The sequence below is a fragment of the Gymnogyps californianus genome, chromosome 3, assembly GCF_018139145.2.
Source record: "Gymnogyps californianus isolate 813 chromosome 3, ASM1813914v2, whole genome shotgun sequence".
Taxonomy (NCBI): Eukaryota; Metazoa; Chordata; class Aves; order Accipitriformes; family Cathartidae; genus Gymnogyps; species Gymnogyps californianus.
The window spans coordinates 77,723,669-77,742,985 of NC_059473.1; the positions used below are offsets into that span (position 1 = coordinate 77,723,669).

The 19,317-nt window shown below is 47.9% G+C and overlaps 1 protein-coding gene across 1 annotated transcript in view; it reads left to right on the forward strand.

Annotated features, from left to right (window-relative positions):
* SCML4 (Scm polycomb group protein like 4) overlaps positions 1-19,317 on the forward strand; it is a 45,645-nt gene that overhangs the window by 6,616 nt on the left and 19,712 nt on the right. Inside the window, exons 2-4 of the mRNA XM_050895015.1 lie at positions 1,484-1,613; positions 4,184-4,384; positions 7,327-7,521. Of these exons, the coding sequence (XP_050750972.1) occupies positions 1,484-1,613; positions 4,184-4,384; positions 7,327-7,521 (526 nt within the window). The remainder of the gene's footprint in view (positions 1-1,483; positions 1,614-4,183; positions 4,385-7,326; positions 7,522-19,317) is intronic.

Genomic DNA, 19,317 nt, shown 5'->3' on the forward strand with positions numbered 1-19,317 from the left:
TTCCATCCAGGCTTATCGTGCCTGTCTTTCCACAGAGGCTGCTCTGAGGGAAACTCTAGGTTGCGTAAAGGAGCAAGTTCAGGAAGGGCTTAGTGGAGGTCTGGCAGGCAAAAATTACACCCATCTCAACAAAGATGGCCTTTTTGTTTGTTTTGATGAGTACCATCCCAGCACAGGCTACCATGCTACTGAGAGCAAGAGAGACCCTGAATTCTCTCTTAGTGAAGCCCTTGCTAGGGTAAGCCAGTAACTGGGGAATGATCCAAACTCCCAAAGATTTAATGATTAAAAACTCACTTGGATGGCACTAAGTCCAATAGCCTTCCCTCTCCCTTCCCCAGCTTTCTGTTTTTACCATTACACTGAAACAGTGACCATTATTTTAGACAGTTGTAATCGTAATCATGGACAACATGAATCTTTATCCAAAATGACTTCTGCTCTCCACCAGGACTTGCTCAAGGTTTGGTTTATAGGTAGTGGTCTGGCTTCATTTCTACCTAAAATGTACTTTGTACATTATTTCCAGCTTGGGCATAAGCTCTGAAAGAAGCAATACTCTGCAAATTTAACAGAGCTAAAAATTCCTTTTCATTCTTAAGCTTGTCACTTCTAGCATTTTTACCTTTGGCCACTGAAAAACAACAACAACAACAAAATCACCTGCCAGAAGAACAGCTCAGTGTAGTATATGTAAATATATAAACCAGGCAGCTGTGTGCTTGGCTCTCTGCTTTCCCCCCGTTTCCCTTCGTAGCAAAAGGAAAAGCAAGAGTGCTACCTTCAGATCACATCCATCACGTCAGCCCTTTATAATTATGAGGACCTGATCATCACTTGACTGGTGAGACGTTGCCAGGTACCGCAGCATAAAGACATAGTGATATTGCACCGTAAATTCCCATCGTGTTTCACTTCTCCAAGCCGGGCTGCAGGTCACGAAGATTACTGGGTGCAACAGTGCAGCAGTTTGTATTTACTACCTGGTAATAACACACTACAGACCACAGTCTGAGCTTATTTACATGGGTGTCTGCCCAAAGTAGCCTCTTGGTGCCACTGGATTTTCACAAGATTTACACCCCTGTAACCAAGAGCAGAATTTGGCCCTAAATTATGATGTAGTTAAAGACCCTGTGTTTCTGAGTTGTGGAGAATTGTTTACACCCACATGAAATGGGTCGTAAAATGCCATTGCGCTGATTTGTTAGAGTGTTAGACCCAATTTGCTCAGGTGTAAATAACTACCCAGTGGGTGGCATAATATTTGCATCCCGTAACTTAAGGTGTTGCTGTCTGCCGCAAATCAGTCAGGGTTCAGGCTCCAGTATCCTCCCGGGAGCAGAATGGATGCTCCTGGCCTGGAGAAAGTGATGCAATAGCAGATTGCTAATGAGTGGGAGTTCATGGGGCATGACATACATGGAATAAAATCGGAATATCTTGTGTATACTTTCATTACCCAACCGGTTATTTTTTGCAGCTGAAGTCTCGTGTCCTGATGACTCCCTTAGCAATCTCTCCGCCGAGAAGCACACCGGAGCCGGATATTAGTTCAATCCCCCAGGATGCAGCTACGATACCCAACTCGGCCACTCCGCAGGCTCTCACAGGTACCCAGCCTCAAGTGCTCCTTGGCCAAGGGGTAAGCAGGAACCATGGGCTGACAGCCAGCTGCTGTGTTTTCCAGAACAGGCAGAGCTCATGAAAATGGGGTGTTTGCAGATTAGACTGGCGACCAGTGACAAAGAACAGAGATGTCCTGCAAGACTATATTTTGACTACCATGTGTCAAGTTCAGTGGAGATGCCAGATCCATTCCTCTTGAAATGCAGACATCAACATCCCAGGAATGCTACCATTTTATACCCAACACTCACCCCATCAAATGTGTTGCAATGACCAAACTAAACCCCAGTGTGAACATGAAGCATCTGTTACAGCTGTGGGGAGAAGAAGGACGTAGAAGCCATGGTCTGACTGTAGGCAGGGTTACCAGCACATAAACCCCAATGCCTTATCACAGCAGCAGACCTGGTCATTTCTGACTGTAGTCAGGGAAAACACAGCCTTATTCTTTTTTTGCTTATATTACCAGAAGTAACATAGGTCAATGCTTTTAAACTGATGTAAATGAGAAGAAAATCAACAAGACAGTTGATTTACCCTGAGATTTCAGCAGACAAATGGATTAGATAACATTAGAATCTAAACACAACACATAAATCCCATTATTTCGTAGCTGGGATGCACAGAGGAGAAGTTTTCCATCTGCTCTGGTAGCAGAATGATACTAAACGTAGTGACGATGATGATAATAATATATTTTATTCTCATTTATCCCTTCACACGCAAAGACTGCAAAGTGCTTGGCAAACATCAGCCGAGCCGTGTTTCATAGCGCTGCCCTGAGAGGTGTGCCCAGTGCTGCTTTCGGATGGGGACAGGGAGGCACAGTCCACCAGCCCCACCAGATCGCCGGGGAGGCCACAGAGGCAGAGGCTCTGTGGGTCATTTCGGGCTCTGCAGATGCGGTGCCCTCCACCTCCGTCTGCCCGTCCCAGTGCCACCGGCACCTTTTCTCCCAGCACCTTCCCAATGGTGCATGTAGGCTCCGACCAGAGCAGGGTTTGCAGGAGGTGGAGGCAGGCTCAAGCCAACTTTTACCTCCCAGTCTGCACTGAAAGGACCATAGGGGCCCCCACTCCCCGTCGAGGGACCCAGCAAGCTGCCTGCAGGCTGCAGAGTCCCTCCTGCAGCCGAGCCCTGGACAAAACCGGTGGCTTGTCATGGCAAAAGCCACATTCTGCAGATTTGACGAGGTTTGGCATGGTGGCACGCCAGGAAAGCTGCACCCTGACAGCCCCCTGCAATTCATGCATGCTGCTGCTGTCTTTCAGTGTGTTATCCCTTTGTTTGTTTGGCACTTGGAAGGTGTAAAGTGCTATGTAATGATAAGTATGATTGCTATTATCCTCCTGTTTACCCAGGATATACTGCTTGAGCCCCTTCTGCTGTTCAGTGAGAGATGGGGTAGCAGAGTGCACTGTGACAGTCGCACTAGATTTTCATTACAGTGATGCAAACCGTAAATTATTTCCAACTTTACACAGCTGTCATCATGTCCTCCACTCCACTTGATGTTTTTTTTGTCACATATCTGATTTCTGTCAGAGGATAATGTTATATTATCTGAGAGATGACAGCTCAAGCACACTCAGCCAGCTATTATAATATGTCTCACTTTAGCCTGACTTTAGGCTGTGTCTTAGTCGCCCTTAGTTACCACAGCGTTATCTCCGCTTCCTCCAAGACACAGTTAGTCTCAGCCAAGCTTAAAATAAGTTCATGCTAGCGAGAGGAGAACACTGATTTTTTGGCTATTGCCAGCAGGCCTGATGGCATGTAGAAAAACTGCCTTTGCAGGCAACAGCATATGAGAGGAGACATGAAGGACTTGGCCATGGAGAGGCTGGGGCATCCCTCGCAGACCCTCTGTGCGGCACAGTCGCATGGCTGTGGTCCCAAATGGGGATTTAGCACTGCATGTGATGTACAGTTTCCCTTGAGGCAATGCAGTTTGCCATCTGGACATGGTCAGGAAGCTCCCAAAGACTAGAGTCTCTGCCATTACACTGTGCAGCTCAGCGCAGCATAACCCTCCAGAAATTACAGTTGCATTAAGGTCAGAAGCAGCAAGGAAGCAAAGTCTCCCAAAACTCATCTCAGAGCAGTGCTTCTCAGAGGGCCTCTCAATGAACCAGTCTAAAAACACATAGAGAAAAAAAACAAACCCAAAACACACCTCAGGCTGGAGTTTACCTGTTGCTGTAAGGTCAGTCCTGCTAGTCACTGTCCTGCACTCCTTGGGCATTTTTTCTGGTCACCAGCTGCATGGACAAGGTAGTCTGCAAGAGAGCAGACCCCAGGCACACACAGGAGCTTCTTTAGTTGCATGTAGCTTATCCTCACCAGTGACACCGAGCAAGGCCTAAACTCAGCTCACGTCACTTAGGCAATGGGTGAGCAGTGCAAGGAAGCCTGGCTGTGCCATCGCAAATGGCAGCAATTCACTGGTGGATGGAAGAGCCTGTGAAATAAATAGAAATGTATAAAGCTAGCATTTGCTAGGATGCTCTCAGGGCCATTATGTAATAACCTTGTGGGGATTTTGTGTCTACAGTCTGCATTTATGTCAACAAACAAGCCAACCTGGGGCCATACCTTGACAGAAAAAAAGTGCAGCAGCTCCCAGAGCACTTCGGCCCCGAGAGACCGTCCGCAGCCCTGCAGCAGGCTGTTCAGGCCTGCATCGACTGCGCGCTCCAGCAAAAGGCGGTCTTCTCGCTCATCAAGCAGGGCTATGGCGGCGAGATGGTGTCAGGTAAAACATTTTCGTAAGGGGTTTGTGGCCCATTGGGAAGTGCTTGAAATAACCTGATCCCCAATCCTGACTGTCCTAACTGTCCCGTTCACATCAGTGGGCTGGCAACCAGCTTTGAACATCACTTACTCCTTTGTAAAATGAGCTGCTGCAGGAATTGCCTTGGTGTCAGATGAAAATAGATTGGTAAAGAGCATTGCAGTGGTGATTCAGGGGAGGAATAGGGCTAGCTCCAGAGTCCTGCGCTTACCGCTCTTTGAAACAGTGCTGAGGCCGGGCCTGTGAGCTGAGTTTTTCATGCAGCCGTACAAGGATGAGCAGCATTGCAAGCCCGCTTCATGCTACATGTTGCCGCCACACGTTGCCCTAAAGGAAAACTCGCACAGAGTTCAGCTGCTGCTGTGTCCTCCACCTGCTGTTCATGAGCCAAATCTGCTCTCAGCTGAAGGAATTGCAAAAGTCCGGTGGCAATTCCCCATAAAGCAGGACTATACAAATATATCAGAGAGAATCAGAGATCAGAGGGAACTTCCCAGGAACTCCTCATCTTCCCGCAGTGACACTTCTCGCTGTGTCCCGATGAATCTCCCATGTCCCATGCTGAATTCCCTGGCCTGGCTCTCAGACTGAACATAAACTTTTCTTTTAATCACAGCATGAGTTTTGTTTCACAACAATTGTTTTAGCACATGGGGATGCAGTGGGAATGAAATGGTGATGGGAATACGGGAACGACACTCTCCAATGAGCTGCCGTGGATGAGTCAGGCACAAACATGAAGCCAAGGACCGCAACTCCAATCAGTTCTGCAGGGACCACAGCAGCTCAGCTGTGCCATTGGGACCCTCTTGTGTGGGAGCCCAGGCTCTGGCCCTCTGTGCAGCACATAAATCCTGCTTCCTCCCTTTCCTCTAGTTCTCTCTAATCACAGGTGTGCCTTCCCTAAGGGACATCAGAAATGCTCTAAGAATGATCCAGATTTGTTCACAGAAACACAAGACTGCAGCATTTTAGTGCAAAGCTTCATTTTCACCTGGTTCTGTGCTGTGTATATGATTTTCATTACAAGCAGGAGGGTCACGTTGTGCACCAAGCCTGCCAAACCCCTTGGTCTCAGTTCCTCTGAGCTGGCCTGGCTTCAGGTACCTGAGCTAAAAGCACCTGGTCAACATTGCTCCCAACTTCATGCATCTTCTAATCATCGAGGAGGGGTGAATGGCCTCCTAGTCATGGTGTGGCTCTGAGATTGCAGCTCACTCCCAGCCCAGCAGCAGTGCAGACAGATTTTGTCATGGGCTTTCCAGTCTTCCCATGGCTTGGCTCACAGATGCTCAACCGGCTGTGGAGCATGATCCCTTACAGCAGCTCAGGCCAGCAGGAAATCTCTGAAGTTATCTCAAAGATTATAAGCCTAACATTGCAATTTATACTCGTTAGGCTGTAGGACTGGAAAAAACCTTCCAGGTGGTGGAGTTCAGGCAGCCATATCATGTAGTCCTCCCTGCAAAATGCTTGACACCTGAATGTGTCCTGCTACAATTGATCCTGGTGGGTCTGTTGTGACCCCTCCACCTCTCTCATGGCTGGGACCTATGCCCTTTTTGATTCCTGGCTAAATATATTCCATGACAGCTTTGTCCAGGAATTTTAATTGCTCTGCTCTCACCCTTGAGTTCAATCTTAAATGTATTTCTAGAGAGCAGCCCTCATCCTGCTAATCTGAAATACAAAGTTTCTTTCAGGTCCTCTCTGCATTGTGAGGAAGATCGCTGGATTAGTGAAAGAAGTGCAAGGGTCTTCCCACAGCCCCGTGTAGCAGAGATGGTGATGGCTGCAGTGCCACAGGGAAACTTTCTGTTCCCTGAACATCGCTGTGGCCTGCCTGTGCACCTCTGCAAGTGTGAATTCACCCTTCTCGAGCCTGGATGACCAGAACGGTGCCCATCAGTCCAGCTCAGGTTTCACCAGGACTTTATACAGTGGAATTGACACTCCCTTGTCTCTCCTGGAAATGCTTTGTTCAATACCTCCTTGAAATATATCTGACTTTTTCACCGCTGTGTCACCTTGGTGGCTCATGGGCATCTGATGAGCCTGTCCCATCCTTCCTCCTCCCATCAGGTCATGTTGAGCCTCCTCAAAAAAATTATGGATTTCTAGTATTTTTTCCCACCCATTTTTATTATTGCAGAGCTCAAGATCAGCCAATCCTTTCTGTGCAATCTCCCAGTCCTCTTCTCCATTGATAATGCTTCCTAGCTTACAGCATCAACAAAATCTTTTTGTGCCAGCATGGACCACTGCTGGTTCCTCTCCAGTGCTTGGGGTCTCCTGCCAGCAGAGCGTGTTGTCATTTCCTGACCCACCTTTCATATGCAATCATTTCCAGTTTAATGAAAAATTTCTCATACTTTACTGGCTTCCGGATAGACTACAACTGCCAACCTTCCCTTGCCTATAAATGCAATTAAATCAGTAAATAAAGATCCATGATAAAGCTGGTAGCCCTCTCTTCAGTACAACCCTGGTACCTTTTATTCATTCACAGCCATGTCTTTAATTCTTGTCTCCCCATTATCTTTTAAAACCTTGGGTATTGCTGAACTCAGCCTAATAGTCCATCATTGGCAGATCACTTTCTTTCCCCTTCCTTAGATCAGGGTATCATAATTGCCTCCTTCCAATCATACAATATAGTTTTCAGTTGGATGCATAGACTAGAAATCCTTGCACTGCTGGCCATGCTAGTTGGCATCTTTCAGCGCTCCAGGGGAAGGGTGATCTGGGTCACGCAAACTCAGCTCCTTAAGCTCCTCCAGTTTGTTTTGTACTTCAGGTGGGGTAATTATGTAAAAAATTTTAAGACGCACAAATACTTGTGTGAAATCTTTTCCTCCTGCCATGCATCCCCAGGTATTGAATTGCTCCTGCTTGCTTTCCAGTTTCAGCTTCTTTTGAGGGGAAGCAGCATCTCCTGAGCCTGCTGGTAGTGAACAGCATCGGGTATGTCCTGCGCTTCCTGAAGAAGCTCTGTCGCAGCCTCTTGTGTGACAATCTCTTCAGCAACCAGCCTTTCCAGCAGTACAACGCCGTGTCGGAAAGCCCAGAGGTGTATGAAAACAGACGGATGGAGGCAGGTAGGCTGCTTGATCAGCTTGGGCTCAAGATTTAATTGGGCTGAAGAAATGACTGTCTTTTTTTTGGTCCTGTACTGTATATGCTAGAGAATTGCAGGTCTCTGTGGGACCTTTCCAGAGGGAGGCAGCGGGATGATTTGCAGTATTTTTCCCAGTGGCTATAGAGGAGGCTTTCAGGTGAGAACCACTGTGTTGAGGAGCCCCAGCAGTGATAGGGATAATTTTTTAATTATTTTATATCTCTTTGTTTCTTTTATCTCTTTTCCTAAGGAAACAAGGCTCGTGTGATCCCATTGTCCTTATTTCTGTCAATTCTTTCCCATAACTTTTGGCCTCCTCAAGCATACCTGGCCCTGGGGTAGAAGCCTCAAAGGGATTAAGTTCCTTCAAGTTTCAGGCAGGCAGGAAGGTAGAGGGGAAATTTCTCTCTCCATCCATCTCAACCACCATATTAGACACTGAAGGACCTCCACTGACTACCAAGCCTCCTCTGCTTGCAGACCTGCTGCAGAGTGTTGCCTGTCCCCGCTCCCCAGACCCCTTTGCTCATGCACTGCCTTGGCTCATTGGCTGCAGCAAGAGGTGCGAGGCAGGGTGAGCACGTGGACCCCAGCCCACACTTTGGTGTCACCGTGGCATGAATAGGAAATCACCGCCGTAACAGGTATGCTCTGACCCGGCACTGCCCCAGCACTTCATTACCTGTGTGCTTCCCCGCTTGCACGCCACTCGTTTTAAGGTTCACCTGCAAAGCCGCACGGTCTGCCTTCGCTCGAGGGGACCTCCTATGGGCGAGGGGAGAGAGCCGCTCACAGCAATGCAGTTTTGGGTCAGTACATTAGCATAAGCTAAGGGAACGTTATTAGCTGTAGCACACTCAGCCTGGATCCTGATCTGTCACCTCCACCCGTGAGTGCAAACCTAAATGAGAGTCGTGACTGCTAAGGGGTTTGCTTTGCTGTTTGCGGGAGTGTTTCTCCTAGCTTAAAATGCCTGTGGGCACCAGCAAGGTCCCTGCCTTAGTGCCTGACCGTGTGGGGCAAAGCCTGGAGGGGCTGTGGCGTGGGGCAGATGGTGGTGGTGGTCCAGAGAGGCACCCGCCCCGAGCAGCACCAGGCTCCCAGGTGGATGGCACACCCGGGCCTCCTTCTTGCCCATACCCCGGCGTGCTGGGACAGGGTGCTGGCCCCGCGCAGCCCCCATAGAGCTGGGACGTGCCTGCAGCCCCCATCTGCAATCAGTGGCTGGAAAGCTGCCCTGGGGCCCTACTACAGACATCGCAAAAGTTAGTTTAGAAAAAAAGAAAGATGCAAAGTTATGGCCATAAACCTCCGCTTCACCTGCAGGCTTCCCCCTGACTTAAATTATTTTTCCTTTTCTTTTATTAACAACACTGTGGGTGTTTGGGGAGCACACTGTCTCTCATGCATTCAGTTTAATGGCAGATACATGCTGGCAGCTGAGAGAAAGGTGTTTCAGTGTCCACAATTATGATCCATGAATCCCTTGTTTGCCAGGAAGACCCTAAGTGTGTGCTTCGCACACCAAAGCTGGGAGTGGGCTGTGCACACAGTGCAGAAATTGCCTTTTTGTGCAAAGAAATCCAGCTGCCACTCTTGCACATAGGGGAGGAAAGGCAGGAACCCAGACTGAAAAGCAGTATTTTTTTCCTCTGGACTAGGACATTTGCAGCAACCTGAATGTTTCTGAGAGGTCAAGGGATTTCTGTAGCACTGAGTGAGTGCAGCCCAGGAGGCCTGGCATTTGCATTTGCATTTTTAATTTGCATGTACATTTGGGTTTACTTTTGCACGGCAAGGCTGTATGTGATGGAAGGCAATTCCACAACTGGAGTTTCTACAGTGGCTGTTACACTCTGAGCATCTCCCTCCCTACATAATTTCAATGCAGATGTCCCTGACACCATTCTCACTGGCTCTGCCCAGCCACTGAGGAAGGGGCAAAATATTATCTTTGCCCCAGACCAGGCAGGAGATGTGGATGTAGGGAAGGCTTCTCTTCCCTGGCTCTCCCACTGCTGGCGGGCGATTAATAGCCTCCCTGGAGGCAGCATGGACTGAGCAGCCTGGGCTAGTCAGGGCTAGTGCTGGCCTGGACTCTCCTCCCCTCTGCCTGGGAGCGGGATGGAGGAAGAGGCAGTGGCTCTTGGGGCTTTTATATCTCCATCACCAGCAGCACTGTGGTAGAGTGGAGAATGCAAGCTGTGAAATAGCTGAGGGCAGCGGTTATACACAGGGCTAAAACTCCTCCACCAGGCTCCACCTTGCTCACCCCGGGGTCTGATAGCCACTGGCCTGCTAGGCAGAGAGCCATAGCGTGTGTCAGCATGACCTGCACAGATTTGGGTGCTTCCCTGTTGAAGTGGGGATGCAGGAGAGGTGATGGAGGAGCCACCTGGTCCCGCAGTGAGGGAGGCTGTGATGAGCGGTGCTGTTTCCAGAGCAACTGGGTGCTCAGGTGGCTCTCTGAGCTGGCAGCCCCAAAAGGGGACTCTCCTTCCACCAAAGATTAACAGAAATACGGTGAGACAGGATTTGAGGACACTTTCAGCACTCTGCTGACCACCGACCTGGTGTACCAAATTTGGTGAACCTGGGTTGTTCTGCCTGTCCATGAGCCTGGGGGTGGCTGGGGGGGAGCTCAGCAGCTTCACCAGCTAACCCGCTGTCTGCATCGCTGTGGGCCCCAGGATGCAGGCTGGAGAGCCGGGGGCTGGTTTCAGCGCAGGCAGGTAGTTGTTTGGAAAACCCACCTACAAGATTACTGCTCGGCACCAGAGCGCACATGAAGGCACGGAAAGAGAAATTCACTCTGCCACATAAAGCCTTTGAAATGGGGAATTTTGGAGAGGGGAAAAGCTGCCTCTTCCCCAGGGCAACTCGTGCCCAGCTCAGGAGCTGTCTGTCTGTGGCTGTGCTGCAGAGGAACTGGAGTGACAGCCTCGCACCCTTCATGCTGTGCTCAGCCGGAGCAGGCAGATACATTTCCTGTTCATCATGTCACGCTGCATTCAACAGCTCCGTTGGCACCAGCGGAATAACTCCAGTTTTAGGCACTGGGGCTTGAGCCACTGAGTCTATGTTTAATGCTGCATTGCCTAAATCTCCTTCCATCTCCCCGGGAGCCAACGTTTCTCTGCAGCAAGGTCAGTACAGGGCAGACCTCTGCTACACAGAACAGAGACGGGGTTTCCCTGTAGTGGCAATAATAAGGAGGACAGTAGGAGCTCTTCTCGCAGACAGGTCTGCAAGGGCGCCTGTTGGGATAGAGCTCACATGGAAGGAGCAGGGCCATAATAAAGCACCGCAGGAAGCCATGCAAAGCAGCCACATTTTTTCATTGTTTCTGTCCTCCAGCTTGTAATCAAGATGTTCTTTCTTTTAAAATCACGTGCTTTTCAGCCCCTGTGTACCAATGAATTTAATACATGTATTGACTTCAGTGCAGTTACTCTTGATTTACACCAGCAGAAGTGAGAGGAGAAGCCAGCATCGTGTCCAGTCATATTAATCCACTTACACCATACAGGAGTCACCTTTTAACCTCGCCCCGAAGCACATGCCCCTAAGCCATTATTCACCTGTGCTCACAGCAAACTGCCAGACGCTAATGGCTGCGTACAGGCCAGGTGGGATTTGTTGATATATGCATATGTCACTTACAACGATGTTTTACATGTCTAAGAAGCATGCACTCACTGGGCTGTACCCAGCACCGGCCTCTGCAATGAGCCTTGTTGGCTGTGCATTACCCTCCCTGCACCTGAGCCCCCATGGTCTGCCTGCCCTGCCAATGCCTCTTGCACCAGCACCCAGCAGCCCTGCACGTGGGGCGAGGGTCCCTCTCCAGCCCTCTCCCAATGTCAGTGGCTTCACTGCCTTGTCTTGGCACATCTGGGGACATAGCCCATGGCTCTTTCTCAGCTGTGAGGAGACTTCTTGGCTTATGAGAGCAATTTGTGGGGAGCAGCTGTGGGATGACTCCCAGGACTTCATCTGGGAAGTCCCTGGCTTCAGGTCTGCATTACAGCAAATTCTGAGACGTTACCTGTCCCCACAGCACCTGCGTTCAAAGCACCTCTGGACCTGCACCCCAGAATTTTCCATGAGAATGACAGTGCAGTTTGAACTAAAATGATGGCAACATCTGGGTGAACTCTGCAGAAAATGCTGTGAAATGTGCCAGGGGCTACATGGATGGGAAGCCAGCAGAGATCCTGTGAAGTGCCTCCATCCACACCCTCTGTTTTCATTAGTCCTCCCATGCTGAGCTAATGGAGGCTTGGATATGAGCATGGGAAAGGGACATTTCTGGAACACCTACATACTGTAGAGTATTATTTTTCAGAGGAAAGCATGTTTGCTATAAAACTTCTTGCCAACCTGATGGTGCGCACAGAAATTGAAGTACTTTCTCCTATGTGGGAAGCATCAAACTTGAGAAGCATCTTCCTCTTCCTTCCCCTTTCAGTCAATCCTTCCTTGCTCTTTCTGTCCTGAACCTTGGGTTTTGGTTATTTTTTGCTGTTAGATAATTGCTGTGCTCCACGCAGAGCATGGCCGCATGTAGCTGCAGCAAATCTTTCTTTATGCAAGGACTCCTGTGGCCACCCTGTATCCTTGTCCTCATCAGGGAGGAAGACGGGAAGGTCTGTGAATAAGGTCCCCAGCCTTGTTGCTCTCCCTATGGCCAAGCCAAATTTGTATGCGTAGATACCATATGGTGTCCCCCACCACTGTCCACAGGAGAACAGCACCTCTTCTCATGGCAGTGGCGGGAGGTAGGGCCCCATATGGAATAGAAGCACAGCAGGAGGTAGAGGTACCCTATGCTACATCAGTACCTCTATATATAGGAAGGTGGGCTCTTCCTATCTTGAAAAGCTGGTACAAGAAATGCTATAGCAATGCACTGTAAGAGTGTGACAATTTGGCAAGACACTAGGCTGGGAGCTGGATTTTGTCAGAGACTTTCCCATTGATTGTGCGGGCAAGTCACCCTTCCCTGCTGTGCCCTTATTTGAGCAAGGGGGGCAATAATTCTTGCCACCATGGGCAAAGCTCTTCTAAAACAGCTAGGAAAAAAAGAATAACATGATAGAAACCCACATATTATTACAATCAATATTTTCTGTTCCAAGCACCAAATAAACAGCAGCTCAGAAATTTCAAGCCCTGAGAGGGCAAGAAAAATGTTGTCTTTCCCCTTTCTAGTACTGTGGCTTGTTTAATCTTGTCTTGTTGCATGCTATGAGGAACAGTGCTCCTGGCTTCTCAGCACACTCAGAATAAATGGCTTTTACGGCTATCAATAGCTTCGGCTCTCTTCAGCATTTAATTACCGGCAAAGGCCATTTATTGCCTCATATATTCCTCTACCATGAACATTATCCTTTAAACAATAAATAAAATATTAAGGTCACTCTTAAAGAGGGAGCTGAGGAACTGCACAAGCCATCCAGCCACAGCAAAGTCTAATATAAAAAGTTTGGCTGGTCTTTGGGGCATTTGAATTGACGGCAGAGCCTGCAGTAGAGCAGAGAAAGGGTGGGATGGCTGCAGGCATTTCTTCCTTCCTTCCTTCCTTCCTTCCTTCCTTCCTTCCTTCCTTCCTTCCTTCCTTCCATGCGTGCATGAGTCTGTGCATCCATCAGCAGGCTGGCTGCCTCCTCCCTCTCCAGACCCGACCCAGCTAGCCCCAGGGCAGGGCATCCCACCGAGGACCCCCACACTGAGGTCCTGCGTGCAGCTGGAGTGCCATCCCCAGGACCGGCTTCCTGAAACGAGGTGTCCAGGGTGGTAACTCTGTGGCAGAGCAGAAAGAGACGCAACTGCAGCTGGAGCTGCACATTGTCATTCAGAAACGTGGGGAGGGGCAGGAACAGTTTAGGATGGTACAAGAGGTAGGAGGTAAAAGCAGGAGGGTGAAAGGAAAGAGACAGTCAGGCAATGCTCCTGTGGAGAGGTTTCATGAGGGTGGTGGTAGAGGCTTTAGCATTCAGGCCTTTTAAACCTAGACCAGAAGAAACTAATGAAATGTACACGAAGGGGCAAATCCTGGCAGGAAGAAAAGTAAGAGGTGGATGGGAGAGATTAAATTCCCCTGTGATATAATTTGCCTGAATTCTATAGAACTAGCAGAATTGGATAAACTGACCCTTCTGACCTTTAAGCTGTGTGATTACTGTTTGCTAACTCACAAATGAACAAAGAGTCCATTTCTGTTCCTTTAAGTTTATGAAATTTTATCTCCTTGTGGATGCTAAGCAGTGAAGCTATAAGCAGACATCCCTCCAGCAGTCAGCCCAAGGGAAATCCTCCTTCCCACCTTCTTCTGGGCTGTTTTACCTCCACGGTCTTGAGGGGATTGCAAGAAAATCCATCCCTTTTGAAAAGCTACCCTCTGGGCAGACAGGCACTCTGCTCCCAGCAGTGGATGAGGAGGACCCAAAGGCCATTCTGTCTTTCAGCCCAAGATGTGCTCAGAGCCATGGCGCAGGCACCGGCAGTGCTGGAGATTGCCTGGGCTGCAGCCATGGAGGTTAGAAGAGAAAGCTAAGCTATGAAATGGAGTTTAAAGAAGGGAAAAAAGACGCTTTATTTTTCCATATCAAAGGGTATGCGTAAGGAAAGTGGATGAAATGATGGGCGTAAATGCATGAAGCATGATGGATGAGATCATATCCACTACAGAAAAAAATACCCCTGGGTATAAGCATTTAATTCAAGCTTTACATGCACAGTCATGTGGAGGAAGCATGGACACTCTTTCAGAGCCCCGGTCAGGTAAATCACATGATTGTAACTCTGTTTTAGCTTCAGTTTTAGCTTTAATTTTGTTTTAGCAGGTTAAGACTTTTGCATAGAGCTATGATTCGTTTAGGGAATGTCTGAAGTTGTTAGGAGTACAGGCTTTGATTTTAAATAGCTTAAATTGAAGTTGAAACAGGAATTTCCATTCCTAAACTTTTTAAATATTGATACAAATACCTGTGCTCCAATATACCCATACTTCAAGCAGTCAGATCAGCAGGCCACAGGCCAGAACTGATGATGAAAAACCTATCCCCCATCCAAGTGCCACGTGCATTAGCCAGCATGACCCACCAGATTTTTCATAGATGCGAGGGGGCAAAAAGATGATCCTCAGGATCCTTACCTCATGCCAGTTCAAGCCACATTAGATAACATCGCTTGGGAGCGGCATGCGATGTGTCGGTGTGGGCTCTGATAGCCCATGAAAGCCATGGGCAATTAGATGTGTAGCTCCTTGCTGCTGGGTTGCTGTCGCAGCCAGGGTAATAGAAAGACATCTGCCTGAAAGACTGTCTCTATCCTTTTCCATTTCACTACAAAATAAATGGAAGCTCACACACAATGGCATTTCCAGTTCCATGGAAATAAAACATCCATTTTTTTCTTGAAAAGTCTTGGCCCCTGTTTAATCAACAGTGGTCCCCAGCTCCTTAGGATTTATTTGTTTGCGGTAATTATACAGAGTACATCAAAGTGCCTTTCGGAAAGTAGTAACATGCAGCATCTGCCTGAAGAACATTCATCTGTTGGCAAAATGAGTGCAGAGCAGGAGACTAAAGCAATTAAGAGAATAATGGAAGCAAACTGTTGGTGGTGATGTGCAGTTTGGTGTTTGTGCTGGGACAGTGCTGGCTGTGGGCAGCAATGAGAAAGGTAAGGGTGCAAGGCAAGGGGTTGCACCACCAGCAGCTGGGCAAGGGAAATATGTCCCCACCTCTCACTGAAAATAGCCTGCAAATGGAGGTTTGGGGAATCAGGTACTTTATAGTGGGTTTCTTCATGGAAGAGGTAAGGTTACAGAAGTGATTTAAACAAAAAGGTGGCAGTGGCTTGCTAGACTTCAGCAGAGAAGCCAAAGTTAAGGAAAACATAGTGAGGCTGGGGGTGCGTCCTGGGATGGAGTCCCAGGGCAAGCCCAGCTTCCTGGCGGCACGGCACGGTGCTGCACACGGGTGTGAAGGGAAACTGGCTCTGTGGGATCATGGGGAGAGGAGGGGATAAAAAGACCTGAGAAAGGGGAATTGGTGAGTTCCTAGCTGCTGGGACTTAGATTGGCCAGGGACATCAGAAGCAGCAGTGGAGAAGGCAGGAAAAGAAAGGATTTGTGAAGGGGAACTAAGGCTTTAGTGCCCAGCTATGTTGTATTTATATGGCAGAAGAAACCCCAGAAGAAATATCAGAAAGTCCAGCTGAGCTGCAGCACTGGGCAGGGAGAAATGAAGCAAAGACTTTATAAAAGATCTTATACCTACGCACAAACACATGCACAGGCTCATGCTTTATATGTGCTCTATCTAATTTCTGGATGAGATTATTAGTTATTAATGGGCAAACACAGTTTATTTTGCAGTTACTGCACTTTGCTCTAGACATCTCACTTCTTGTGTCTCAAATTATTTGTTTTTCAAACAAAAAATTGCTGTTAAATATTTTAAGCCAGTACTAACCAATATAATTCAGGGAGATTCATCATGGTGGTAGCAGAACAGAAATGCACTAAGTACTTCAGCTGCAGAGAATCCTAGTATATAACACCTTGAAATTTTCAAATAACACAGTTATTTTCATCTAGTCTATTCTATATACAGGTTTTTGTGACTTTTATCAATGCTTATTTATAAGCATACAGAGTACATTATAAACTACCTGGATAGAAAAGCCTCTCTAAGTACTGCTAGAAGTTGGAGACAGAAAAGATCAATTGCAGCCTCTCCTGTCTCCCTCTGCCAGTGCAGAACTATTGCTGTGCTAAGACACAAAACTATACAACCCTGATAAATCTCCTTTTCATGATGTACACTTTGGTGTAACATAAAGGCAAGGGAGAAGGGAAAGAGAATGGAGGAGCAGGTCTGAAATCAGGAGGAAGAGACCAAAGGAAGACTTTTTCTAAAGGCTGGATCCCTATGTCATTGAAATCCCTTTGCCTTCACTCATGGGTATGCAGTGCCTAAACAAGTTGCCTACGCTGTAAGATAGGACTAAAACCTCTCCACTGCAACACGAGACATTTACTCAATCATCCCCAAGCACTTAAAAAAAAAAAAATCCTCGATGGGTTATTTATACACACAAGCACCTTTTATTATTAAATCTAATATATTTGTCAGCAGCTAGCTTGTGAATTTACTCTACCTTTTTACTCAGTTTGGACAATAAAACCGTGTTGATCTGTTCCCAGCTGGTTTCATTCCCTGGTTCTACTGCATTAAACACAATGTGGCTGTTTTCTGCGCTGCAAACACTCAAGGGAAATCGTTTAAATAATGAAAAAAAATTGCCTATGCTGAAGTCCTCGTAATCAGGACAACATTGGATTTTGGAAAATTCTCTAAAAAATTTAGATTCTTGATGTTAACTGACTGGCAGCTTCTCCTTGGGGGATTCGGCATTTTGCTTACTGCAAAATATTTTTTAGCAGCTAGGACACAGCAAGATGATACATGGTGCAGTAAAGCCTCAGAGTAAACCCTGGAGAATTCACTGCAGGTTTTATCTCCACAGTGTGACCATCATTTCAGTGTTCATAATATCTACGTTCACAAGTGGATGAGGCTTATTTACATGTTCCTATTCTGACTGACTAGTACCCCCCCTTTTTCTCCCCCGTGGATGCAGTTGTGTGTTCCTATAACCCATGCAAAAGTTATCCCGTAGACTGAAAAACGCAGGCGTGACAGCCCTGAACTGCTGTCAGCAGATGCCCTGGGCTGCCTGCTTGCTTGCTGCCTCTCTGCAGCAGCCTCAGGGATGCTGTGGCTCCTCGGGGACAGGTTTCCGTGCCACTTCACCTTGGCGAGCAGCGAGCAGTTCAGCTCCACTGCCACGAACCGGATGTCACTCCCTGTAATGCTTTCCTTGTCCAGCCAAACCGTGGCAGCCACGGGCTGGTGTGGAAAAGGTCTGGCCCTTGCCCAGCCATGCAGGGCGCAGATGTATGCACCAGAGAGTGGTGTTGACACGGTGTAGAAACACCTGCTAAGGGGTGACATCATATTTTCATTGTGCTGCATGTCTGGATGGGCGATGGAGCTAAAAGGAATGGGCTAGTGCTGTAATCCCAGAGTAAATCACCGCAGGCAGAGCTGGAAAGTCTTAATCCATCATAGGAAGCTCTTATCTTTAGATAGATGCATGCAGGCTCAAGCTACAAGGAAGATAAGGTCCATGGTCTGTTTCTGACTGGACAGAAACGTGTGAGGCTGTTTGGCAGACACAGAAAAAGTTATTTTTTCATCTTTTAAGAGCTGATGTTAAAACAGAAGATAGCAGTTCAGAACCAAGGCATATTTTTCATACTCTTAAATACTGTTTAGATCTCTCTGCTCTCTCCCTCTCTGGCTTACACTAGATTGAACTGAATGGTTAAAATCACCTGAGGTATTTCCTTCTGCATTTCTATATTTGCTTTTTGTGTTTCCCCACTTTTATTTTTCCTTCCATGAAGGCTGAGATATAGGGTTTCTAACCTCCACAGCTGCTTAAAACTGTCCCCTCCTACTCCCCCACTGCCTCCCAGATAGGGCAAATGCCATCCTTGTGTGGGGAGCTGGAGCCAAGCTCAGGAACTATAAAATACAAGCAAAAATAAAACCGTACAAGGAGTCTCTCAACAGGATTTTGACACTGTGGCTGGCTCCTCTCAAAATGACTGGGAGATGAGAAAAGGCTGGCCCTGGCTGGGGGAGAGGAGAGGTCTGAGGAAGCTATGATATCATGCCGCTTAAAATATGGAGTTCACATCTGGTCATCCCATTATAGAAAATATATGGTAGCACTTAAAAAGGTACAGGGAAGGGTCAGAGGACAAAGCCCATCACTAAACTATATGAGGAATAGGGGACGACACAAAAAAGGAAGAGTGGGGGCGGAGAAAAGAAAGAAAGAAAGAAATCTATATTGACTGTGAGGAAAAGAAGTTAATGGGGAATTTTATTAGAGCAAATACAAATGATCAAGCATTGCAGGTGGTGGAGTAAAAGGTTATGAAATGACACAAAAGTATTGGCCTAGAAGAAAGGGCAGTTGTCCCGGAAAGCTACCAATGTGTAAAAGAGGACCTCCCTGGTTTGGGGATCAGTGTCCGGCGTGCTCAGAGGTGGGGGTGTGGGTTTCCATCGGTGCCCCGTGCCACATTTACCTGGATGCAGCCACTCCCTGGCTGTGCAGGACATGGCCTGTTAACTGGGAATGGGGACCCTGGTCCCAGTTCACTGCCCTGACCTTGGGCTCTGCTGTCCAAGCGGCAATCTGGGGACGAACCCAGAGAAAGGCATGGGGGTATCAGGAAAGGGAAAGCTGGATGAATGAAAGTGTGAGATGGATGGAACGGGAACAGCCTGGGGAAGAAATGGCTATGAAGCTCAGCAGTGCAGGAGGAGGGAAAATAGAAAAGGGAGATAGGAAAATAGCTGGCAAAATGGGAAAAAGGTGATGCTGCTGGTGTGGGAAAGCAGCGTTAGAGCAAGGTTGAGATGGTGGGAATACGATGGAAGAAGCAGTAGGAAGAGGTGATGGGGAAGAACAGAGGGAGGAGCAGGTGGGGAGTATAAGGGAAGGGAGCCTGAGACAGGTAAAGGGAGAGGGGATGTAACATGAGAAGGGATGTGGGAGCAGCAGCAGGGGAGGAAAGCGGCACAAGACGAGTTTGGCCTGGGAGGAGAGGAGAGAAGGCAGACTAGAGAGTGTCTCTGGAGTGCAGAAAGAGCTTTTACCTATAGGAGAGATTTTAGCAGAACAA